Genomic DNA, 19,124 nt, shown 5'->3' with positions numbered 1-19,124 from the left:
CGCTTCTTTTAATAATAATTTTAAATAAATCATTATTACAAAGTTAAGCTATTAGCTGGAAAAAACAAACTCACCTGAAAATACACAATTAATGAAAAAGTACTAAACATGAAAAAATGAAAAAATCAACGTTTAAAAATAAATAGCAACTAATTAAACATAAATCAAAATAAAATAACAACTTTTCCTACATTAACGTTAACAAGCACTGCAGTAAGTATATTTTATGATCTTAATACCTTACTTCTAAAATTTAAAATCGTGCTCATTGGGTATCATATTATTGTGTCTCATTCTTAATAATATGCCCGTTAAATATAATGCAGTACTTCTTCGAACGTTAATAAAGAAAATATTAATTTTTAATACAACATACACATCACTCTGTTGTTTTTTTCGTTGCATTTTATTTCCCTTTCTTTTATTAAAGGGTAAATTAAAAAAGAATTCATTATTTCTAGTTGTTTCTAAAACAGAAAAATGAATTTTAAAAGCACAGCTATCGCGATAATGTGAACTATGTATAACGGAAACCCCACATAATATGGTCAGCATATTATTTATGCTTCTTTATTACATAATAAACCTAACGACTTCGACTGCATAAAAAAACAAGTAACCTCGATCTATACAGTTCACCGCTTCGAAAATTAGCCCGTATCTTTTTTAAGGACAGTCTATGTCTTAATTTCATACAAATGAATTTCAAAAATCGATAATGTAAACAGCTATTGTCTACTTGGGTTCATACTATCGCGATTGTACTGTACAAAACAAGAAGTAATAACATCGTTCTACCTCTTTAAAATGGTATGAACGTTATCTTGAACTCTTCTATTTTTTAAAACTCGTCAATCATGAAATAAACTTGGTCAGAACCATAAATTTTTTTCTATATACATCGCAGTCGAAAGACTTAAAAAACTAAATTAATCTGTAATGGAAGATTGTTAAATTAATATCTATGTAAAAATAAACATCGAATTTGGCACGATAACTAATTGAAGCACTTATTCTTTTTCGGAAAGTTCTTGGTAACGAGCATACATCATTTTTTTAACACAGTCTTTGTATGATTCACCAGCTACAGCGGAATAGGATTTATTGCCTAAACCGACTGTACTATTGCGTTGTTCTGCCTGAAAGAAAAACACATTTAAACAGTTTTAATACTTTCACACAGCAATAACTAAAAATCAGATCTTAATAGAATTATAACTACTCTTTAAATAGATAATAGATTTTACCCTTTGTAATCAATGAACAAATTAGATTACAGATTTACTGTTGAATCTTCTTCTGAAGAAAAATAGTCGTAAAAGGTTGTACAAAAACAAGTTTAACTGAATTTACAATTACTATTATATGTGCCAATGCCCCTTTTTATTACCTGAATGATTGTAGTTCTTCCTTGATTGGTTTTGCCAAGACCTTGTCCTTCCATCCATCCCATTTTCTGAAGAAGTCGGTTACCTACGTTGTCAGAACCAATTGGTTCCATAACAGACGCTGAAGGAGGTGGAAGATTATCAACCAACTCTCTAGTTTTTAAATACTTTTCTTTCAACTTGCTCGGTTGAGGTTCATCAGTATCACCATACTTCATTCTTCTTTCTTTTGCCCTATCCCTATACACGATCTTTAAGCCAGAACTGTCACTTTTAGACAATCCTCCCTTTTTCGCAATCAAATTCTGTTTATGCAAGTTGGACAATTTCGCATGTTTCGTTAAAGCATCTGCCGAACTTAGCTGACGTTTACAAAGGTTACATATTAGTTTCGTGTAATCCAAGAACTCCAAGTCGTCCATAGGTGTTTCGTCTTCGCCTGAAGATTCGCTTTCTCCCCCATATGCAGCTACTAGTGGCGTTGCCTGAACCGGAGCCTCTACAACAGGCACCTCTGGTTTAAAACTCGTCGCAACTATAGAAGAATTTGAACCATTCTTCTTCTCCAATACGGAGTACCCAATATCAGCAGCTGCTGTAGTTGCGATTCCAAGGGCCCCACCGACATCTATATTCTTAATAGTCGTAGATGTCTCTTTCCTCTGATTCAAAGTTTTCGCCCAACGCTCCATGTCTTTTGCTATCTTTTTGGCAACTTTTACTTTGTCTTGTTTCTCAGATTTGCTCTTTTTCGTTTCTGGTTCTGCTGTTATTTCTACTGGTGTTTGAAAAGTTGTGTAGGATGAATCATAAGCAGGAGCCAAGGCGTACGTCAACTTATCTTGATCGTAATAAAGGTACTTTTGAATGACACTATTCCAGTAATAAGTCGAATTAGGATCATAATACAGTCCTGTAGTCACGTCATAGTAATATCCACTGCTCTTATCGTAAGTAAATTTTGTACTATCTGGTATAGCTGAAATAATTTACAAATGTATTATTCAAACTTATATTTTCATTTCTTTTTTGTACAAACTCACGGTATTTTTTTCCATCGGTGCCAGTAGGTACTGTCATGTGCGTGGAGTCGTAGAATGTTTTACTGGCTTGCATCTGTTGAATTGCAGACTGTGCTACAGCAGCGGCTGCATTTGCGGCATCCATTTGATTTTCTTGCAACGTGATGGAATGTCCATTATTTATTTGATGTGTAAAGTATGTCTTATAATAGTCATAAAACTGATGATATTCAACTACTGTTTTCGCGTAACGACTAGCTGAATATTCTGCCAACCTATCCACATCACTGAGGGCGTAGGTACTTGGCTGAGCTGCATTTGGAAAAGCAGCACTTTCTGCCTGGTCATAGGCTTTTTTTGTGTCACCCATTTTGTACTTGCAATAAGAAATAATAACTGCAAATTTTAAAAGCAATTAAATTACATCACTACTCAATAATACTTACTAATGTTTTAACTGAATTAATAAGAAATTAAGTAATGTTTCTATTTTACATATTAGCCGGAAATAACGAAACAAAATACGATCGTAGCACATGCCCAAGTTGTTTGATAATAAAACGAAATACAAGAACAATAAATCACGTAATATTATATTATACACCTCGAGATGTTTTTTAATTTATGCAGTGCTATACATGGAAAATAGTGTTTATAAATTATTTGAACAATATATCTACAGTATGGATGTTTGTATACAAGTGTTTCCTTTAGCTAGAATATGAGAAAAGTTCTCTGAAGTCACTGACTAATCTTAACTTAATTCAAAATAAAGCCTGAATTCTTAATAAGCTGAAATTTACCTGTTTTTCCATCTATAGTTAAAGGTGGGTTTAAATTAGCTAAGGCACCATGTAATGCTAAGGCATCTACTGTACTTTCGGTACCCAAATAACAAATTCCTCTAGAGGTTGATGTTAAGGGGTCTCTGCCAATACATACTCCACTTATAGTTTTCACCAAATCGGAAACTTCTGTATTCAAAATTTGCATAACTGAGTCTTCTGTAGTTAAAGCATCCAGATTTCTTAACATGATGGCTGTAATATCAAGACAGAATTAGTTGTGAATGCTTTATTATCCCAAAGACGGACTAACGTCATGGGAAGGATAATTCGACATATCATCAACGATTTTCATTTTTTATTGCATGACTATTATAAAGTGATTTACATAGTTATCCCTGATAAAAAACAAAAATGTTTTAAACCGCTTTACTACATGATTTTATTTCCACCTATCGTAACTACGAATAATTACACAGGTCAGTAGTTTACAACATACAATAAAAAAACATCATACCAAACAATATATAATACGAATGCTTTTTTATTTATTATTTTTGACATTCGTTATATCACGACGTACAAATCTGAGTTATTACTTCCCAAAAAGTAGTACAGGGAAGTGCCAAAAAGCACGTAAACACATTTTTGAAATTTTAATCAATAAGCTATACGTTTACCAAAATTTATTAAAATGGTTTTTATATTTTTATGGGATCCTACAAAATCGTTAAATATCAGATAATACTTCCCAGAAAAGTTAGTACACAGGGAAGTGCCAATAAAAAAATACGAAGCATATAATTCGTTCTGTACAAAGGGGATTAATAAACATACATTATACGAATTATATGAAAATATACGCAGTACAGGTCCCAAGAACACAACATTTCCTGTAAGACGTATACATAATGGTCTACCTTGATGCCAACTCGCCCAATTTTCAATTCACTTAGAACTAATCTATAAGTCGAGAACTATAACAGGTTTATTCATAAAATCTAGGTCTTCAAAAGGGGCTTATTAAATATGCAAAATTGCAAATAATACATGTAGTTATAGGGGTCGAATGTGGCTGACACATTACCATGTGTCTAGATAAACAAATATGTTTGTTTATGATATTTAAAAATTCTGTTTTTATAGTACTAGTTGTTTCTGATAGGAATATAACACTAATGTTAATGCTAAATAAGTTCATTAACCAAACTGAAAAACACATAAAGGTGTTCCAGGTAAGAAATGTACAACCTTTAATGTCAATGAAATAACTTGAGTGTTCGTGGCCAGTTTCAATTGTTAAATGATTTTCCAGTTTTGGTGATCATAGTCGTAAAAACAGACATCAAGCTTGAATGATTAATGTAAACCAAAATAAGGTACAAATGAAACCTAAGAATGCGAGGCTCAACTTACTTTTGGTAGCATAGTTACAAACTTCATCGCTACCACTTCCACCTTCTTCACTTTCTGTGCGGGAAGCATGACATTTGAAGCAGTTGTCTCTTCTCTTAAAATTCTGGGCCCCACACTGTTAAAATACAAATTATTTTTCCTTCAATAATTCACATGAGAATTAAAAAATTTAATTTACCTTTATACAAAACCAATCAGATGATGCCTTGTGTGAAGGGGGCTTTTCTGAGCTCTGGCAAAGTTCCTTTGGAATACTATATTGCATAATAGCACGATAGTTGTCGTGAAGCATGAGGATGCCCTGTAAATACAAACTTATATTGCTTTATGTCTAATATATTTTTCCCACCCCTCTTTCTAAAAGAGACATTTTTGCTGTTGAGAAGCAGGAGGTGTTTACTATTTTGTTCGTTTATTCATCTTAAAATTTAGAATTTGAAAATGTTCTGATACCCAGTTAAAGCACAATTGTTTAATCGTTACAGTAAAATAACAAATCCGAGTGTATTTGCTTTTTTTTTTCAAGTCGGAAAGTCATTATTGCAAAAAAGTGAGTGATTAAAGTCTGGTACCAACTGAACAGATCCTTTTCAAAGTTAAGATACCTGCTTCATGTCCATCCAACGAGTGGCCTCAGCTAGCGTAGTAAACTCGACAAAGGCGAAACCGCGTGATGTACCTAAACAGCACAATAGATACCAATGGCATTACCTGAGCCTTACGAGCCAAAAATGCAGAAATATGACCTAAGAGCATTTATATTTCCTGTACATACAAAAAGTCGCCATGATTACCTGTATCTTTTTTCCTTATGAGTCTGATGTCCTTTGGCATTAATCCTGCTTGCATTATATCTTGGCGAATCTAAAATTATTTTTTTTATGTAAAATAAATAACTACTTAGTATAATGAGAGCATACATCATTTTCGGTAATATGTAGAGCAAGTCCTCTAATCATTATAGTGTTATTTGGGGGTTGGCTTTTGTATCCAATGATTTCGGAGCCACTTGCACCTATCACTGCTCCATTTGGGCTTCGCTCACTGTTAAAATCATACAAGTACAAAATACATATTATAATCTATTCCTGTCAAGATTGTTTCACTTTTCCTGCTATTCCATTCATACCTATCGACACTATCCCTATCATCATCACGGTAAGACCTTTCACGGTCCCTAGCTTTTCTTTCAACGGATTTTCTTTCCCACCTAGAATTACTATGAGATCTTCGATCACGAGTCTTTCGATGGTCTCTTTCTTTATACGAGTCATAGTCTCTATCGCGGTGAAAACGGTCTTTTTCGCGACTCCTTGATCTGCTTCGGCGGTTACTCCGGGGCTCCCACGGCGATTCTCTTTTTCCATAGCTTCTATCACTGTCGTAGTCACTGTCGTGTCTGCCCTTTTCTTCTACATTGTACTCATAACGATCTGAAACAAAAACGAATCGTTTTTAGTAACACGTCCAACAATTCTTCAAAAAATATACAAAATAGTATACAAAATAATTACCTAAAAATGCATTAGATAGCAATTCTAGATAAACAGTCATATTTGTTTTAAATTTTAACCCTAAATCTCTAATGTTCACCCGGTTGCAGTTTAAGAATTACAACGCAATAATACTAAAATCATAGAATTAGTAAAAATCGTTAAAAATTGTATGTTATTTCAATGGTCAGATTTCATGTTCAGTATGTCTTTAAATTTCGGCAAAACCGTTAAACCGGAAAACTTAATAATAACATATGTTATATATATTAAATTAGCTAATACAAAATAGTGATTGATATGTGGACAAATGTACTACTCGTCTTATTTTTGAATTGTAATTAGTGAAACTATAACGTGGTGAAAGTGCTTGTTAGTTAATTACTGATGTGCGACCCCTTCCCAAAGCATGTGAAAAATGGCGTCTTTAGAATGCTGTAAGTAAAATATTTTCGTTCTTTTTCCCTGTTTCATATGAAACCTCTTCAGTTTTATTTCAATACAGTACTGTAGAAGACATGTATCTACATTTCTAAGCGTCACCCAAGCCGTTCGGGTTTTTATGGTTTAAGATCTGAGGGAGGGGGCACACACAATGATCTACAGTTTATGGTGCCTCTAAAAAAGCAAAAATTGAACTTAAGCCTCCCTGTTTGGAAGACCTCTGTGCATATCTATCCAACTTTTAGATTACTGAGCATTAGACAGAAATTCTTCTATAAACTGTCTCGATTACTTTTGCAGGTAATTGTTCACTTTAGGAACCAGACCTGCGATTTTCTTGAAATTTTACTATGTTGAACAGTTCACCGTGCTGATTAAAAATATCCTTGTATGTTGAGTGCGGAAACAACTCTTTTTCATATTTTCTGAGGTTTGAAAAAAATAAGAAAAACAACCCAACTCAATCCACAGTAAACTAAATCAACCAAAAATAAGAATGTTTATCTTATCATCATCAGTGTAAACAAAAGAAATTGTCTTAATACTCACGCTTTATGAGTGTTGTATTACTTCACCGTAGCCTAACCTACCCATGTAACCTTTTGATTGCCTTGGAGCATAAGGTTATGACAAGAAAAACAAGCCACTTCGTACATTTCTGTTATTTGCAGCAATGTGATGCACAAAAAATCCTGATTGGGTTGAATTGGGTTGTTTTGCTTACTTTTCTTTCAAACCTCTAAAACTATTCTAAAGACTAGTTTCCGCACCCAACATACATATATTTGTGTATATTCTTAATTAGCACTGTAAATTGTGTAACATACAAAAAACAAACAAAATCAGAAGTGCATTTACTCATGGTGACCTTTATCTGTTAACAATCTTCAATGATTAGAACCTCCACTTCCTGTAACTTATTGGAAAAAATACTTTGTTATATTTACAATATAAAATTAGAAGTCAAAGGCGTTTCACAAATATCGTTAAATACGGTCCTGGCGTTTCCCACTGTTTTGGACAAAATGCTTCGGCGTACCTATCTATAGGACAGTCAATTGTTTTATTGTTTCTAGATATTTTTCTATACAAGTAAAAAGGAATTCAAATAGTTGCCACGAAATTTTGAATATTAATAATCATTTACTTATGAACTAATAAATATAAAAATAAATTCAACTAGAATATAGTATGAAACAATAAGAATACCAATAAAAACGTAATTATTTTTAGAAATTTCTAGAAGATTACATTTACAAATGAATCGAAGTAAACTACTTACTTAACTTACTGGTTTTATGAGATTTGTAGCCATTATGTTTACGATAGTGTGGAGATTTCGAACGTGATCGACTTCTTTCGATGTAATCAGGGGAAATTCTTCGATTGTCTGGAGATATGGACATACTTTTACCCCTAAAACAGTCTTTATTCCTTTCCATCTTAGCTCTAGACTAAACACACTTTTTAGGCGAAAAATGCTTTTGTTAGCAGACGTTTCGATTGAATTAAGTTGTGTAAGATTTAAACTACGTCATTTGCTTAGAAATTGAAAAATTTCACATCTACTGATTAAATTTGTCGACATAGGTGACTTTAACACAATCGATTTTATAAAAGAAACACTAAATAAGTCTTCTTCACGTTTTCACTCACTTAATCGATCCAAAAACTCTTAAAACGTTTCCGTTTACAGGCGTTGCGCACCAAGCGGCCAAGCGCATTTCTGTTACCAACACATACAAGGACAATGTCGTTCTATAAAAGAACTCCCAACATTAAATAGAATAAGACTGAACAAATACAAACAATTTCTAAAACTTGGTGTTTCTCAAAAACATCTTATCGTTTTTCAGAAAAACAAAAAACATAAAATTACTGCTTTATGAAATAATCAATAATTTTTAAAAATATACACCGACAAAATATGGCGCCTATATCTTACTCACAACCACATACAATAGACAGAGAGACAAATAGAGACGAGAGACAGTCCAGGATAATTTAAATCATAGACATAACCGGTTTGGCAAATAATTCAGCATGTATATTATAAATTACAGAATACAGATATAAATTCAATAATTAGTTTTGGTTTAGATACCTACATAAAGATATACAACTTTTAAATGGTAGAAGAAGAGCTGAATAATAATAGTACACATAATTAATTTTAAGGTCATAATAATATATACAAAAGAAATAATGAGTGCTGTCAGCACAAGGCAAAGTAGTATTACGTAGTTAGTATCAGCAATTTCATATGCTGAAGTGTACGATGTGTTGCATACCTATTTACAAACAATTCCTTTAAATTTAATTTTTCAACACAATGAAAGTAATTGAACAATTGTTCACTTTCACTCGAAGCAATGGTGTTAACAGTTTCGAGCTCACAATAATTGATAAGGGGGAAGAACTAGTTTCAATAACATTAATTTTTAAGGAAACTTTTATAAAAAACATATGAGATCTGCTCTTGGAACTATTCAAAAACTGTATTAATTTCAATATTAAATGCTTACATTGCTTTATTTAAACAGCATCTCAAGTACGTACAGGAAAATGTTAACTCATAATAAAGTGGCTAGAAATGAGATAACTCTAGGAAAAGCGGAATCTACAGAGTTAAGTGTTTGAATTGTGTAGCGTTCACATCGGAAAGCCAATCGGAAGGAATAGTAAACTTCAACTATCTGAAGCACAATAGAGAAGCATCCGATACGAGAATGTCTTATTAATAATATTATAATCGATAAATAACGAGGTTCATATTTCGCACCNATACAATACACATTCACAAAAAAAAAATAAACACGTTTTTAAATACAAATATGATAATAAATAATATACCCTTTTTTTATATGGCAAAGCACATGCTAGAACATTAAAAAATCATTCACATTATAAACATGTTTACTAACTTTTCATTCAATTTCTGTTGCAATTTATATTTTTCATTACCTTTGCTCCTCGTCCGTTATTAAGTGTGTGTATCCACTTTTTTTGGGTGATTTTTTAAATTTAAATAATGTGCAAATCTTTCTAATGAATGATCTTGTTGAAATCTTTTTAATTTTGACACCGAACTCAGGCATCATTAACAGTAGTAACAACCTGATATTGCTTTCGAAACAAACACTACATTCTTTATACAGCATACAATAAATCAAAACGTCTTCTATCTTTCAAGACAAAGATGATAATTGTTCCTTTTGTAATGGTTGAACAAATATGTTTGTTGAAGACTATTATTTGTTATCATCTCACTCTCCTGCATAGAACTACCATTATCTACATTACTTAATGGCTTTAATTATCTAATAAAGTAGCTCAACAAGATGAAAGTTCAAACTAACTTACCGTCCATTCCACCAGGCTGGACACCAGGCTGGTTAGTAATAGGGCCTCCTGGTCCTGGTCCATATCCCCCTGGGGGATGATACCCCCCTGGTGGAGGACCATAATATCCCTGAACAGGTGGAGGGTATCCTTGTGGGGGAGGATAACCTCCTTGGGAAGGCGGATATCCTCCCTGAGGTGGAGGGTAGCCACCCTGGGGTGGAGGATAACCTCCTTGGGGTGGTGATGGGTATCCCTGTGGAGGTGGATAGCCTCCTGGTGTATAGCCATGGCTACCAGGTGGTGGTGGATCTGATCAAGTTAAATTGGTAAATCAAATGATGAAACTACCCCTTTACCATCCAAATAGTAATACTTACTGGTGCTTGGATACATATTATTCTTGATAAGTCTTTAATTTAAATGTGCATTGTGGTTAGTTAAGTAACAATCTGTCACGTCTATTTCGTACGATTACTTCAATTAACATGCGAAGCACGACAATCCTTAGTTTTTGGGCAACGGGCCAACCAACGCCTATCTAAATTTATATCGAAGTTCTTTGAAATTTTCAGTTTGTAAATAAAACGTAAAACAGTCGAATACGACAGCTAAAATGCAAGTAAATTTCCTGGTTTAATAAAATAAAAAATTAACAAATTTTCTCGTAAATTGCGTCAAGTATTGTACAATAAGCACGATCAATTTAAACTTAAATTCTATTTAAACCAGTTTGCATTAATTCATAGCGTTTCATAAGGTTAAGTACTAAACACAGTACCAGTACAGAACTTTGACTTGTTTGTTTGGAACACGGCAGTAATGTTTTCTTCACTTCATCTTCACTTTACGGACGATAAACGAAGGCTTTTTGAGTCACTTTCTTTCTAATTTTTAACTAGCCTTGACTCATACACAATAGTGGAGATTCGCGAGTTATTTCTGCAAAATCCTCTTACGATTAGTTTGTTAAAATTTGTTTACATGTTTACCAGTGTAATTTGTCACATCGATGATAGGTGTCGACACCCGACACTTACAATTATAATTATGGCTATTTTATTAGAATGTTTATTAAATTACGTTCGTATATTCTAAAAATTCTCATTAAAAAACGGTTTTAACAATTCTATTTCCATTAATTTCATGTATTCTATTAAAATCGATATTTCCAAGTTCAAAATGTCACATTTTCGATAACGTCCTTGCAAGGTTATTTACGTGCGTGTTGTACATGAAATACCTATATAAAATGCCCTCACATTACTTTATATTATGTACTTGCATACACATACAGGTGTGCATAACAGAATATCCTACTCACGCATGAGTAATTAATTTTTAAATGTTTGAACCAGTTTGAACTAACTGTAAATTACTTTTGAGAAATTCCTAATATTGATAGATTTACTGTAAAAGTTTATTGCTTACCATTATTAGTACCGCAAAAACCCAACAACTTAGCAGCTGTAACCATATTGATAGAGGGGTGTAAAACTGACGGTAATATTGATGACAAGAGACTAGAATATATCTGCAAAAATAAATGCATGTTTGCAAAGTTGTGCTCATATTGTCGAATTTACAATTAATATTAAGAAAAAACTTGATAAGAAAGAAAAAATATTTTACACGTATCAATAAAATAACAAATGTGAAAATGATATTAAAATTTACCGATACTTTTTCAAATTGAATTTTAAAGTTTTTTGTGAGCATGGTAACATTTCTATGTCTTTTGATTAGTCAAATCTTAACTACAATTATCAATTTAATTCAACAAAAATGTTCTTCTAATTAAACTAGAACGGACGCCCACGGTTTCGGTAAATTAATGATTATTTGACACTTGACCTCATATTAGTAAGAAAAACAAACACGTGTATCACCCGACTACAGAAGGTATTGAAACATTATGTTTTACGATTAAAAAAAATAGTTATATTTTGTGAATTTTTTTTTTTTTTTCGATTATCTAATTAATAGATAAATATAAATCTGTAATAACTATTGTAAAAAAATGCTTTATTAAAACTAGGAAAATTTCAACATCACAAAAAAAGGGTATATAAAGATTGTAAGCCTACTCCCTCGACTAATATATTGTATAATCTAATAGTCTAAGATATGATATGACTTTTTACAGAATTTTTAGTAACAGTGTAAATGTGCGTTTAGGCTTATAGTAAGGTTAATATTAAAGACCTGAACTGTTGTAAAACACGGGTACTTTTTTATTTATTTTTCGTGGGATAAAATAAAAAAATGTTGTTAGGTTCATCGGGGCAGTGAAATTAACACAGTAGATAAAACCCAAAATTCATTAGTGATCACAGAACATTTCACTGACTCTTACATGAAGAACAACATATGCTTTGAATGGAGAGGAAGTAATTGATAATAATTAAGAGCAGTCTCTAGAATTAACTAAAAACAGAAGCAAACACAACTGCATACATACCGACGCACATGTACATTATACGTAGGTACTTATGAATATTAGAACTTAAGTACCTACCATATCATATATGTATTACGATGATGCGTTTTACTGATTTTGATGTCACAGTTAGGTGAATCAAAAAGTTCAGTTTGTAGTTACGTTAGTTTAATTTAACCCCCATAAACATTAATTCTAAGAAATTAACTCCCTTATAAGTAAATATGACATTTTATCAAAGCAGACACAAAAATTCTTAAAAAAATGTAGGACTTAATTCGGGTACCCCATGAAGTTTTAACAAAAGTGTAATTCATACTTGCAATTATGAAATAAAAAGTATCCTTGATTTCCGAGAAAAAACTTTGATAATGTTAATCAAAACAAATTTTACGAGAAAACTCAATCAACTCAATAACGACCTAATTGAAGGAATAATTTTTCTTCTTGTAATATTTTTTCTTATTACGAAATTATGCCCACGGCCACAATTTTGATTCGCATGCCTTCAAATTAAAGACTCGCATATATTTTCTTAATTTATTTAAAGCATTCTATTTTGAAGTTCACCTTTTAGATAAATATATACATGGAGAAATTAAATAAAATCTTCAGCAACTGTTGACAAAGATAGAGGACAATTTATTCTAACAGTTTATCTCTTTATCCGTTATTTACAAAAAGCAAAGCAAAAACGTGAAATACGATAAACAAAACATGTGCATCATTTAAAAAAATTGAACAATTGCACCGGCGATTGTCAAGCAGTAATAGAGTTCATATCACAGTTAATTAAAATCGAAAAATAAATAAATTCAAATTCAAACATTAGTTTTCTAATTAGTCTTTGTAAATTTGTCCTTAGCCCCTGACAAACATACCTGTTTAATGTAATGGCAACCATATTGAGTAGGGAAACAGCGACATTCCCGTAAAATAGTACTGGAAACAATTTGCATACAGAATCGCCCAAAGTCCAAGCTTCATGGATGAACCTTGATGCTGTCAAGGGTAAATTTACTGAACAAAATAATAGGTCAGATACGCAGAGGGACAAAACAAATGCAGTAGTTGCATGCCCCCGCAATTTTGGACACCGTATTAATGCTATAATAGTCACTAAATTTCCTATAAAAAAAAAGGAACTGTTAGCAAAAACGATGTTGACCAGGATTTGATACGCTATAGTTTTTAATAGCTACTGATTAAAAAAAAAAAAATACAAAATTCAGATTTGTACCATAAAAGTTAGAATCAGTTTTATCGTATGATGCCTCATTCATAAGATTTTATCAAAGATAGCGACAATAGCATGATTTAAATGACGCCATTTTAAATCTGAACGATACGATAAAAGGAATATTCCAAAACTATTTCCTAAATAAATCACTTTCCCTTATAGATAAATAATAATACCTGCATATTAACTTATACACAATAAGTGGATTTCATTTTATATACCACCTACTTTTTTTGCAGATAGTATTTTTTTAAAAAAATGTTGATATGAAGTCCTGCTTAAGTATTGTAATTAAATCGTAAATAAATAATTTCTTTTGTTAATTTGTGTGAGAAACTATACACATATTTATGTAACGCTAGATTACCAATTGTTTTCTTTATTACGTCTTCAGAGGATTGAATAGTGAAATTTAAGAATGCAAACCTTTGTATTTAATATTGATATAATATGATTATCAATTATTTTAAGTTTAAAATACTAAGTTGCTGGTGTGACCAGAACAAAATAATTATTACGAAAAATAGGGTGTCATACGATAAATAAAGTAACTTTATTATTAGAAACATCAATTAAAATTATTATTTTCAATGTTAACAGGAATGCTATTTCTTTGTAATACTTATTTTATTGAAAACTTAACTTTATTTTTATTACAATATGTATCTTGATAACTTTTTACCACATCAATCAGATTTTTTGTAGCATTTAACAAACAAAATTTTTTTAAGAACACAGGAAAATGATTATTATAACATAATATCTAAGGCAGTTTGTTTAAATAAACAATATTACTGTAAAACAATAAAATTCAAATATGAATAGTTAAATGCAATTCACAATGGTACTAAAATTAATAATTATTTACTATTGAACGATAATCTGCAATAGATACCTGTTATTCCCACAATACAAAAAAACACCGCACAAATAGAAGCAAAAATAGTTGTTTCACGGGGGTATTTTATCACAATACTTTTAGTTTCATTGAACATTTTAAAACGTACTCGTAGTGTTGCATTTGCGACGTGTTAAGTTTGCACTAACACTTTAGAAACTTTGACAAAACGGCCTCGCTAGTAAGCCCGATTGAGGATAACTGAATTACTGAATGAATAATCGTATCCCTTCAGATACAAACACACACATACATATTCTCACAAGAGAGGTGGTAATCAAAAATTGAAGTTTGTTTCCAAAAATACGGAAATCATACTCAATCAAGCGGTATATTGTCTACTTAGGGGTGTCTTTTTTAAATATGTAACAGTCAATATTATTGTTATACTATAGGTTTGTTTGAATTTTTGGCGATCACTCATTTAGCAATTACCAAACCCACTATAGTTTCGTTAAAAATTGTACGAAAACGACAAAAAATGCGTGAAATGCGGTAAAGCCGATCGATTTAAGTTTTGAGGGTAGATTTAAAAAAATTTTATCTGACTAATCAGCGGTTTCAAAAATATTAGCGAATTAAAACGGCCAAAAAGGCGTTTTTGCCTAATAAACATTATCGGTGAGGCTGTCTCTTCTCATAATACAATCTTCTAAAACTATCAACCCCTCTAAAAAGATAGAAGGGTACCTTATTCCTTAGCTCTTAGATTTATTCTCAACATTCAGGATGTTATCGTGTAATCGAATGGTATGAGGGTATGCAATGATTAAACGACAACGATACTTATCCGTTCGAAATTTGAACGGGTTCAACTAGTAATATTATAATGCTTTTATTTACGTAAATTTTTCAGTACTTAAGATTGGTATGTAGTTTCAGTAAAGTATTAAAATAATATTATTTATTAGTTTTTACAGGCTTTTTGGATCATTAAAATCCTAAGAAATAGATAAAGGAACTTGGGACCCATATTTTATTTCCCTATGTCTATAGTGGGTACCGTTATCGATAATGCATTTTTAGCCTACTAAAATAACAAAATATTATCTATCTTATTAAAACAGAATTATTAATGAATGTACCCTTTGGAAGTATCGCCATTGACAATGGTATAGAATATAGGAGTTCGATTTAATAAATTTGTCGCTATCTTTAGACAATATTGTAACTAAAAACCACCCGTTACAGAATTGTTTGTCATATTTTCCCGTAGATGGTAGCAAAAGCTATATATTTTATGTTTACTTAATAGCTACAATATAGGTATAGGGCAACATTTTTTTTTATAGAATCATTATTTTTTATTGTCTTCATTGTTTTTATTTTCTTCTTAAGTGATTAAAAAACGTTTTATTGTGAACAATACAACTTTAATAGTGTAAATATAGATACAAATTCAAGATCTGAACACAATATAAAATACCTTACATTATACAGTATCAAATAAATGCAAAAAAATAAAAAACATATAAAACACAAATCGATAAAAACACAGGAGTATAAAATCGTTTACAATGAAAAATATTTTGGTGCAAAAAGAGCATTTTAAAAAATAAGATCGTATTCCTTCATTTGGTATAACGCGATTATATATATATATATGTAATTTGCAGTCAATTGGATTATACATTTTATTATTTTATTTACTCATGGAACCTGGGTGTTAGTTATTATTGGTTTTTTCGAAAAACATAACATCCTAAGGAACAAAAAAAAAAACAAACGTTAATTAATAGTAATAGTAACAACTAAGAATATGCTACTTACTATTAGAAAGCAAGCGCCTAACATAACTGCCTTCATTTTAACATCTAAATCTAATGGGAAGGTTACTCCAAAATAGTCAGCATCGGTAAACATCTCTCTCATTACCCCAGACCATTGCTTTGATATTTTTCCAACTTGAGTTTCGCCATCTCTTGAGAGTATTTTAAATTCGACGTCTCCACAAATACTCATTGTGCAAATAGGTCCTTCTATGCGTAAAACTGTCTCACCAGCGGCATTTTGAACAGAAAAACTAGGGTAACATAAACTCCACTCTTGTTGAACTATTCCTAACAAATTTCCAGGTGGAGCATACACTTCCATACTCTAAAAATGACAAATCAATTAATTATTAAACGACATAATATAAAACAAAATCAGAAAAGAACCTGAAGGCAACATGGAAAACAACAGGAATCGCAGGCAAGGGGGCGATGTAAATGAATAACTTCGTTTTTGTAATTGTCCAATATTTTCATCTCAAAAGGACGTATAGGTCCACAAATATTTCTTGTACAGCAATCAGAATCTTCTACAGCTAAGTAAACTTTTTGTCCCAAACTATTTTTAATGGTAAATTTATTTTTTGTTTCAAACCCAGTCAATGCTAAAAATAAAATATTTATTTATTTTATTTTATTATTTCGTTCTGATATGGGAATTACAAACCTTCTAAAATTTCAACTTTTTGTTTAATGAGTAATTGATCAATCATAGTAAGGTATTCCAATCCGGGTGGACAGTTGATTCCACCTTGAGGTATACTCATCCAACCACCTTAAAACATACAATACACATTCACAAAAAAAAAATAAACACGTTTTTAAATACAAATATGATAATAAATAATATACCCTTTTTTTATATGGCAAAGCACATGCTAGAACATTAAAAAATCATTCACATTATAAACATGTTTACTAACTTTTCATTCAATTTCTGTTGCAATTTATATTTTTCATTACCTTTGCTCCTCGTCCGTTATTAAGTGTGTGTATCCACTTTTTTTGGGTGATTTTTTAAATTTAAATAATGTGCAAATCTTTCTAATGAATGATCTTGTTGAAATCTTTTTAATTTTGACACCGAACTCAGGCATCATTAACAGTAGTAACAACCTGATATTGCTTTCGAAACAAACACTACATTCTTTATACAGCATACAATAAATCAAAACGTCTTCTATCTTTCAAGACAAAGATGATAATTGTTCCTTTTGTAATGGTTGAACAAATATGTTTGTTGAAGACTATTATTTGTTATCATCTCACTCTCCTGCATAGAACTACCATTATCTACATTACTTAATGGCTTTAATTATCTAATAAAGTAGCTCAACAAGATGAAAGTTCAAACTAACTTACCGTCCATTCCACCAGGCTGGACACCAGGCTGGTTAGTAATAGGGCCTCCTGGTCCTGGTCCATATCCCCCTGGGGGATGATACCCCCCTGGTGGAGGACCATAATATCCCTGAACAGGTGGAGGGTATCCTTGTGGGGGAGGATAACCTCCTTGGGAAGGCGGATATCCTCCCTGAGGTGGAGGGTAGCCACCCTGGGGTGGAGGATAACCTCCTTGGGGTGGTGATGGGTATCCCTGTGGAGGTGGATAGCCTCCTGGTGTATAGCCATGGCTACCAGGTGGTGGTGGATCTGATCAAGTTAAATTGGTAAATCAAATGATGAAACTACCCCTTTACCATCCAAATAGTAATACTTACTGGTGCTTGGATACATATTATTCTTGATAAGTCTTTAATTTAAATGTGCATTGTGGTTAGTTAAGTAACAATCTGTCACGTCTATTTCGTACGATTACTTCAATTAACATGCGAAGCACGACAATCCTTAGTTTTTGGGCAACGGGCCAACCAACGCCTATCTAAATTTATATCGAAGTTCTTTGAAATTTTCAGTTTGTAAATAAAACGTAAAACAGTCGAATACGACAGCTAAAATGCAAGTAAATTTCCTGGTTTAATAAAATAAAAAATTAACAAATTTTCTCGTAAATTGCGTCAAGTATTGTACAATAAGCACGATCAATTTAAACTTAAATTCTATTTAAACCAGTTTGCATTAATTCATAGCGTTTCATAAGGTTAAGTACTAAACACAGTACCAGTACAGAACTTTGACTTGTTTGTTTGGAACACGGCAGTAATGTTTTCTTCACTTCATCTTCACTTTACGGACGATAAACGAAGGCTTTTTGAGTCACTTTCTTTCTAATTTTTAACTAGCCTTGACTCATACACAATAGTGGAGATTCGCGAGTTATTTCTGCAAAATCCTCTTACGATTAGTTTGTTAAAATTTGTTTACATGTTTACCAGTGTAATTTGTCACATCGATGATAGGTGTCGACACCCGACACTTACAATTATAATTATGGCTATTTTATTAGAATGTTTATTAAATTACGTTCGTATATTCTAAAAATTCTCATTAAAAAACGGTTTTAACAATTCTATTTCCATTAATTTCATGTATTCTATTAAAATCGATATTTCCAAGTTCAAAATGTCACATTTTCGATAACGTCCTTGCAAGGTTATTTACGTGCGTGTTGTACATGAAATACCTATATAAAATGCCCTCACATTACTTTATATTATGTACTTGCATACACATACAGGTGTGCATAACAGAATATCCTACTCACGCATGAGTAATTAATTTTTAAATGTTTGAACCAGTTTGAACTAACTGTAAATTACTTTTGAGAAATTCCTAATATTGATAGATTTTTGTAGGTATAATTTGAAATAATACACAACAAAAAATAAACAATGAAATAGCATACAACTGACAATATTACCACTCTTAAATAATTTATGGATTTTATTAGTTTTTTTGTGTGATGAACTTTTAAATGACAAAT

General features: G+C 31.7%; 5 protein-coding genes across 12 annotated transcripts in view; 1 reads left to right on the top strand and 4 right to left on the bottom strand.

The window, feature by feature from the left end:
* LOC108735229 (RNA-binding protein 5-A) overlaps nt 1-8,504 on the bottom strand; it is a 14,359-nt gene extending 5,855 nt beyond the window's left edge. The window contains exons 1-11 of one of the 2 annotated variants that reach the window (XM_018467079.2): nt 7,831-8,504; nt 5,741-6,044; nt 5,532-5,655; nt 5,406-5,475; nt 5,217-5,290; nt 4,790-4,912; nt 4,612-4,726; nt 3,214-3,450; nt 2,432-2,806; nt 1,391-2,367; nt 1,048-1,139 (exon numbers count right to left, since the gene is read on the bottom strand). In XM_018467079.2, coding sequence (XP_018322581.1) covers nt 1,048-1,139; nt 1,391-2,367; nt 2,432-2,806; nt 3,214-3,450; nt 4,612-4,726; nt 4,790-4,912; nt 5,217-5,290; nt 5,406-5,475; nt 5,532-5,655; nt 5,741-6,044; nt 7,831-7,990 — 2,651 coding nt within the window. In that variant the 5' untranslated portion in view covers nt 7,991-8,504. Of the gene's footprint in view, nt 1-631; nt 1,140-1,390; nt 2,368-2,431; nt 2,807-3,213; nt 3,451-4,611; nt 4,727-4,789; nt 4,913-5,216; nt 5,291-5,405; nt 5,476-5,531; nt 5,656-5,740; nt 6,045-7,830 lie in introns of those variants that run through there. The other variant, XM_018467081.2, reaches the window with a different exon arrangement.
* The window catches only part of LOC108735227 (calcium-dependent secretion activator), a 40,342-nt gene continuing 27,274 nt past the window's right edge, over nt 6,057-19,124 (top strand). For 2 of the 5 annotated variants that reach the window (XM_018467075.1, XM_018467073.1), the window contains exon 1: nt 6,057-6,541. The gene's annotated coding sequence lies outside the window, so the exon portion shown is untranslated. The remainder of the gene's footprint in view (nt 6,542-19,124) is intronic. The other 3 variants (XM_018467077.1, XM_018467076.1, XM_018467072.1) reach the window with 2 other exon arrangements.
* LOC112905355 (annexin A7-like) lies at nt 9,384-10,897 on the bottom strand. Of its 2 annotated transcripts, XM_025977560.1 has the most exons (3): nt 10,672-10,897; nt 10,271-10,431; nt 9,385-10,202 (listed from the first exon to the last, which is right to left on the bottom strand). In XM_025977560.1, the coding sequence occupies exons 2-3, from the start codon at nt 10,284-10,286 to the stop codon at nt 9,898-9,900; spliced, it is 321 nt and encodes a 106-aa protein (XP_025833345.1). In that variant the 5' UTR covers nt 10,287-10,431; nt 10,672-10,897; the 3' UTR covers nt 9,385-9,897. The 2 variants fall into 2 exon arrangements, with proteins under 2 accessions (XP_025833349.1, XP_025833345.1); XM_025977564.1 differs by having other exon boundaries at nt 9,384-10,202; nt 10,271-10,896.
* LOC108735203 (protein trapped in endoderm-1-like) lies at nt 11,298-14,683 on the bottom strand. The gene is made up of 3 exons (XM_018467045.1): nt 14,466-14,683; nt 13,212-13,458; nt 11,298-11,424 (listed from the first exon to the last, which is right to left on the bottom strand). Exons 1-3 carry the CDS (start codon nt 14,563-14,565, stop codon nt 11,298-11,300), a joined length of 474 nt encoding a protein of 157 aa, XP_018322547.1. The 5' UTR covers nt 14,566-14,683.
* On the bottom strand, nt 15,820-18,569 carry LOC108735233 (phospholipid scramblase 1). Of its 2 annotated transcripts, XM_018467084.2 has the most exons (7): nt 18,363-18,569; nt 17,962-18,122; nt 17,603-17,893; nt 16,908-17,015; nt 16,628-16,845; nt 16,239-16,565; nt 15,820-16,170 (listed from the first exon to the last, which is right to left on the bottom strand). In XM_018467084.2, exons 2-7 carry the CDS (start codon nt 17,975-17,977, stop codon nt 16,135-16,137), a joined length of 996 nt encoding a protein of 331 aa, XP_018322586.1. In that variant the 5' UTR covers nt 17,978-18,122; nt 18,363-18,569; the 3' UTR covers nt 15,820-16,134. The 2 variants fall into 2 exon arrangements, with proteins under 2 accessions (XP_018322586.1, XP_018322587.1); XM_018467085.2 differs by lacking the exons at nt 17,603-17,893; nt 17,962-18,122; nt 18,363-18,569 and adding an exon at nt 17,204-17,505.

The sequence above is a fragment of the Agrilus planipennis genome, unplaced genomic scaffold, assembly GCF_000699045.2.
Source record: "Agrilus planipennis isolate EAB-ADULT unplaced genomic scaffold, Apla_2.0 scaffold15, whole genome shotgun sequence".
NCBI lineage: Eukaryota > Metazoa > Arthropoda > Insecta > Coleoptera > Buprestidae > Agrilus > Agrilus planipennis.
This window is presented reverse-complemented; position numbering and strand designations above follow the sequence as displayed.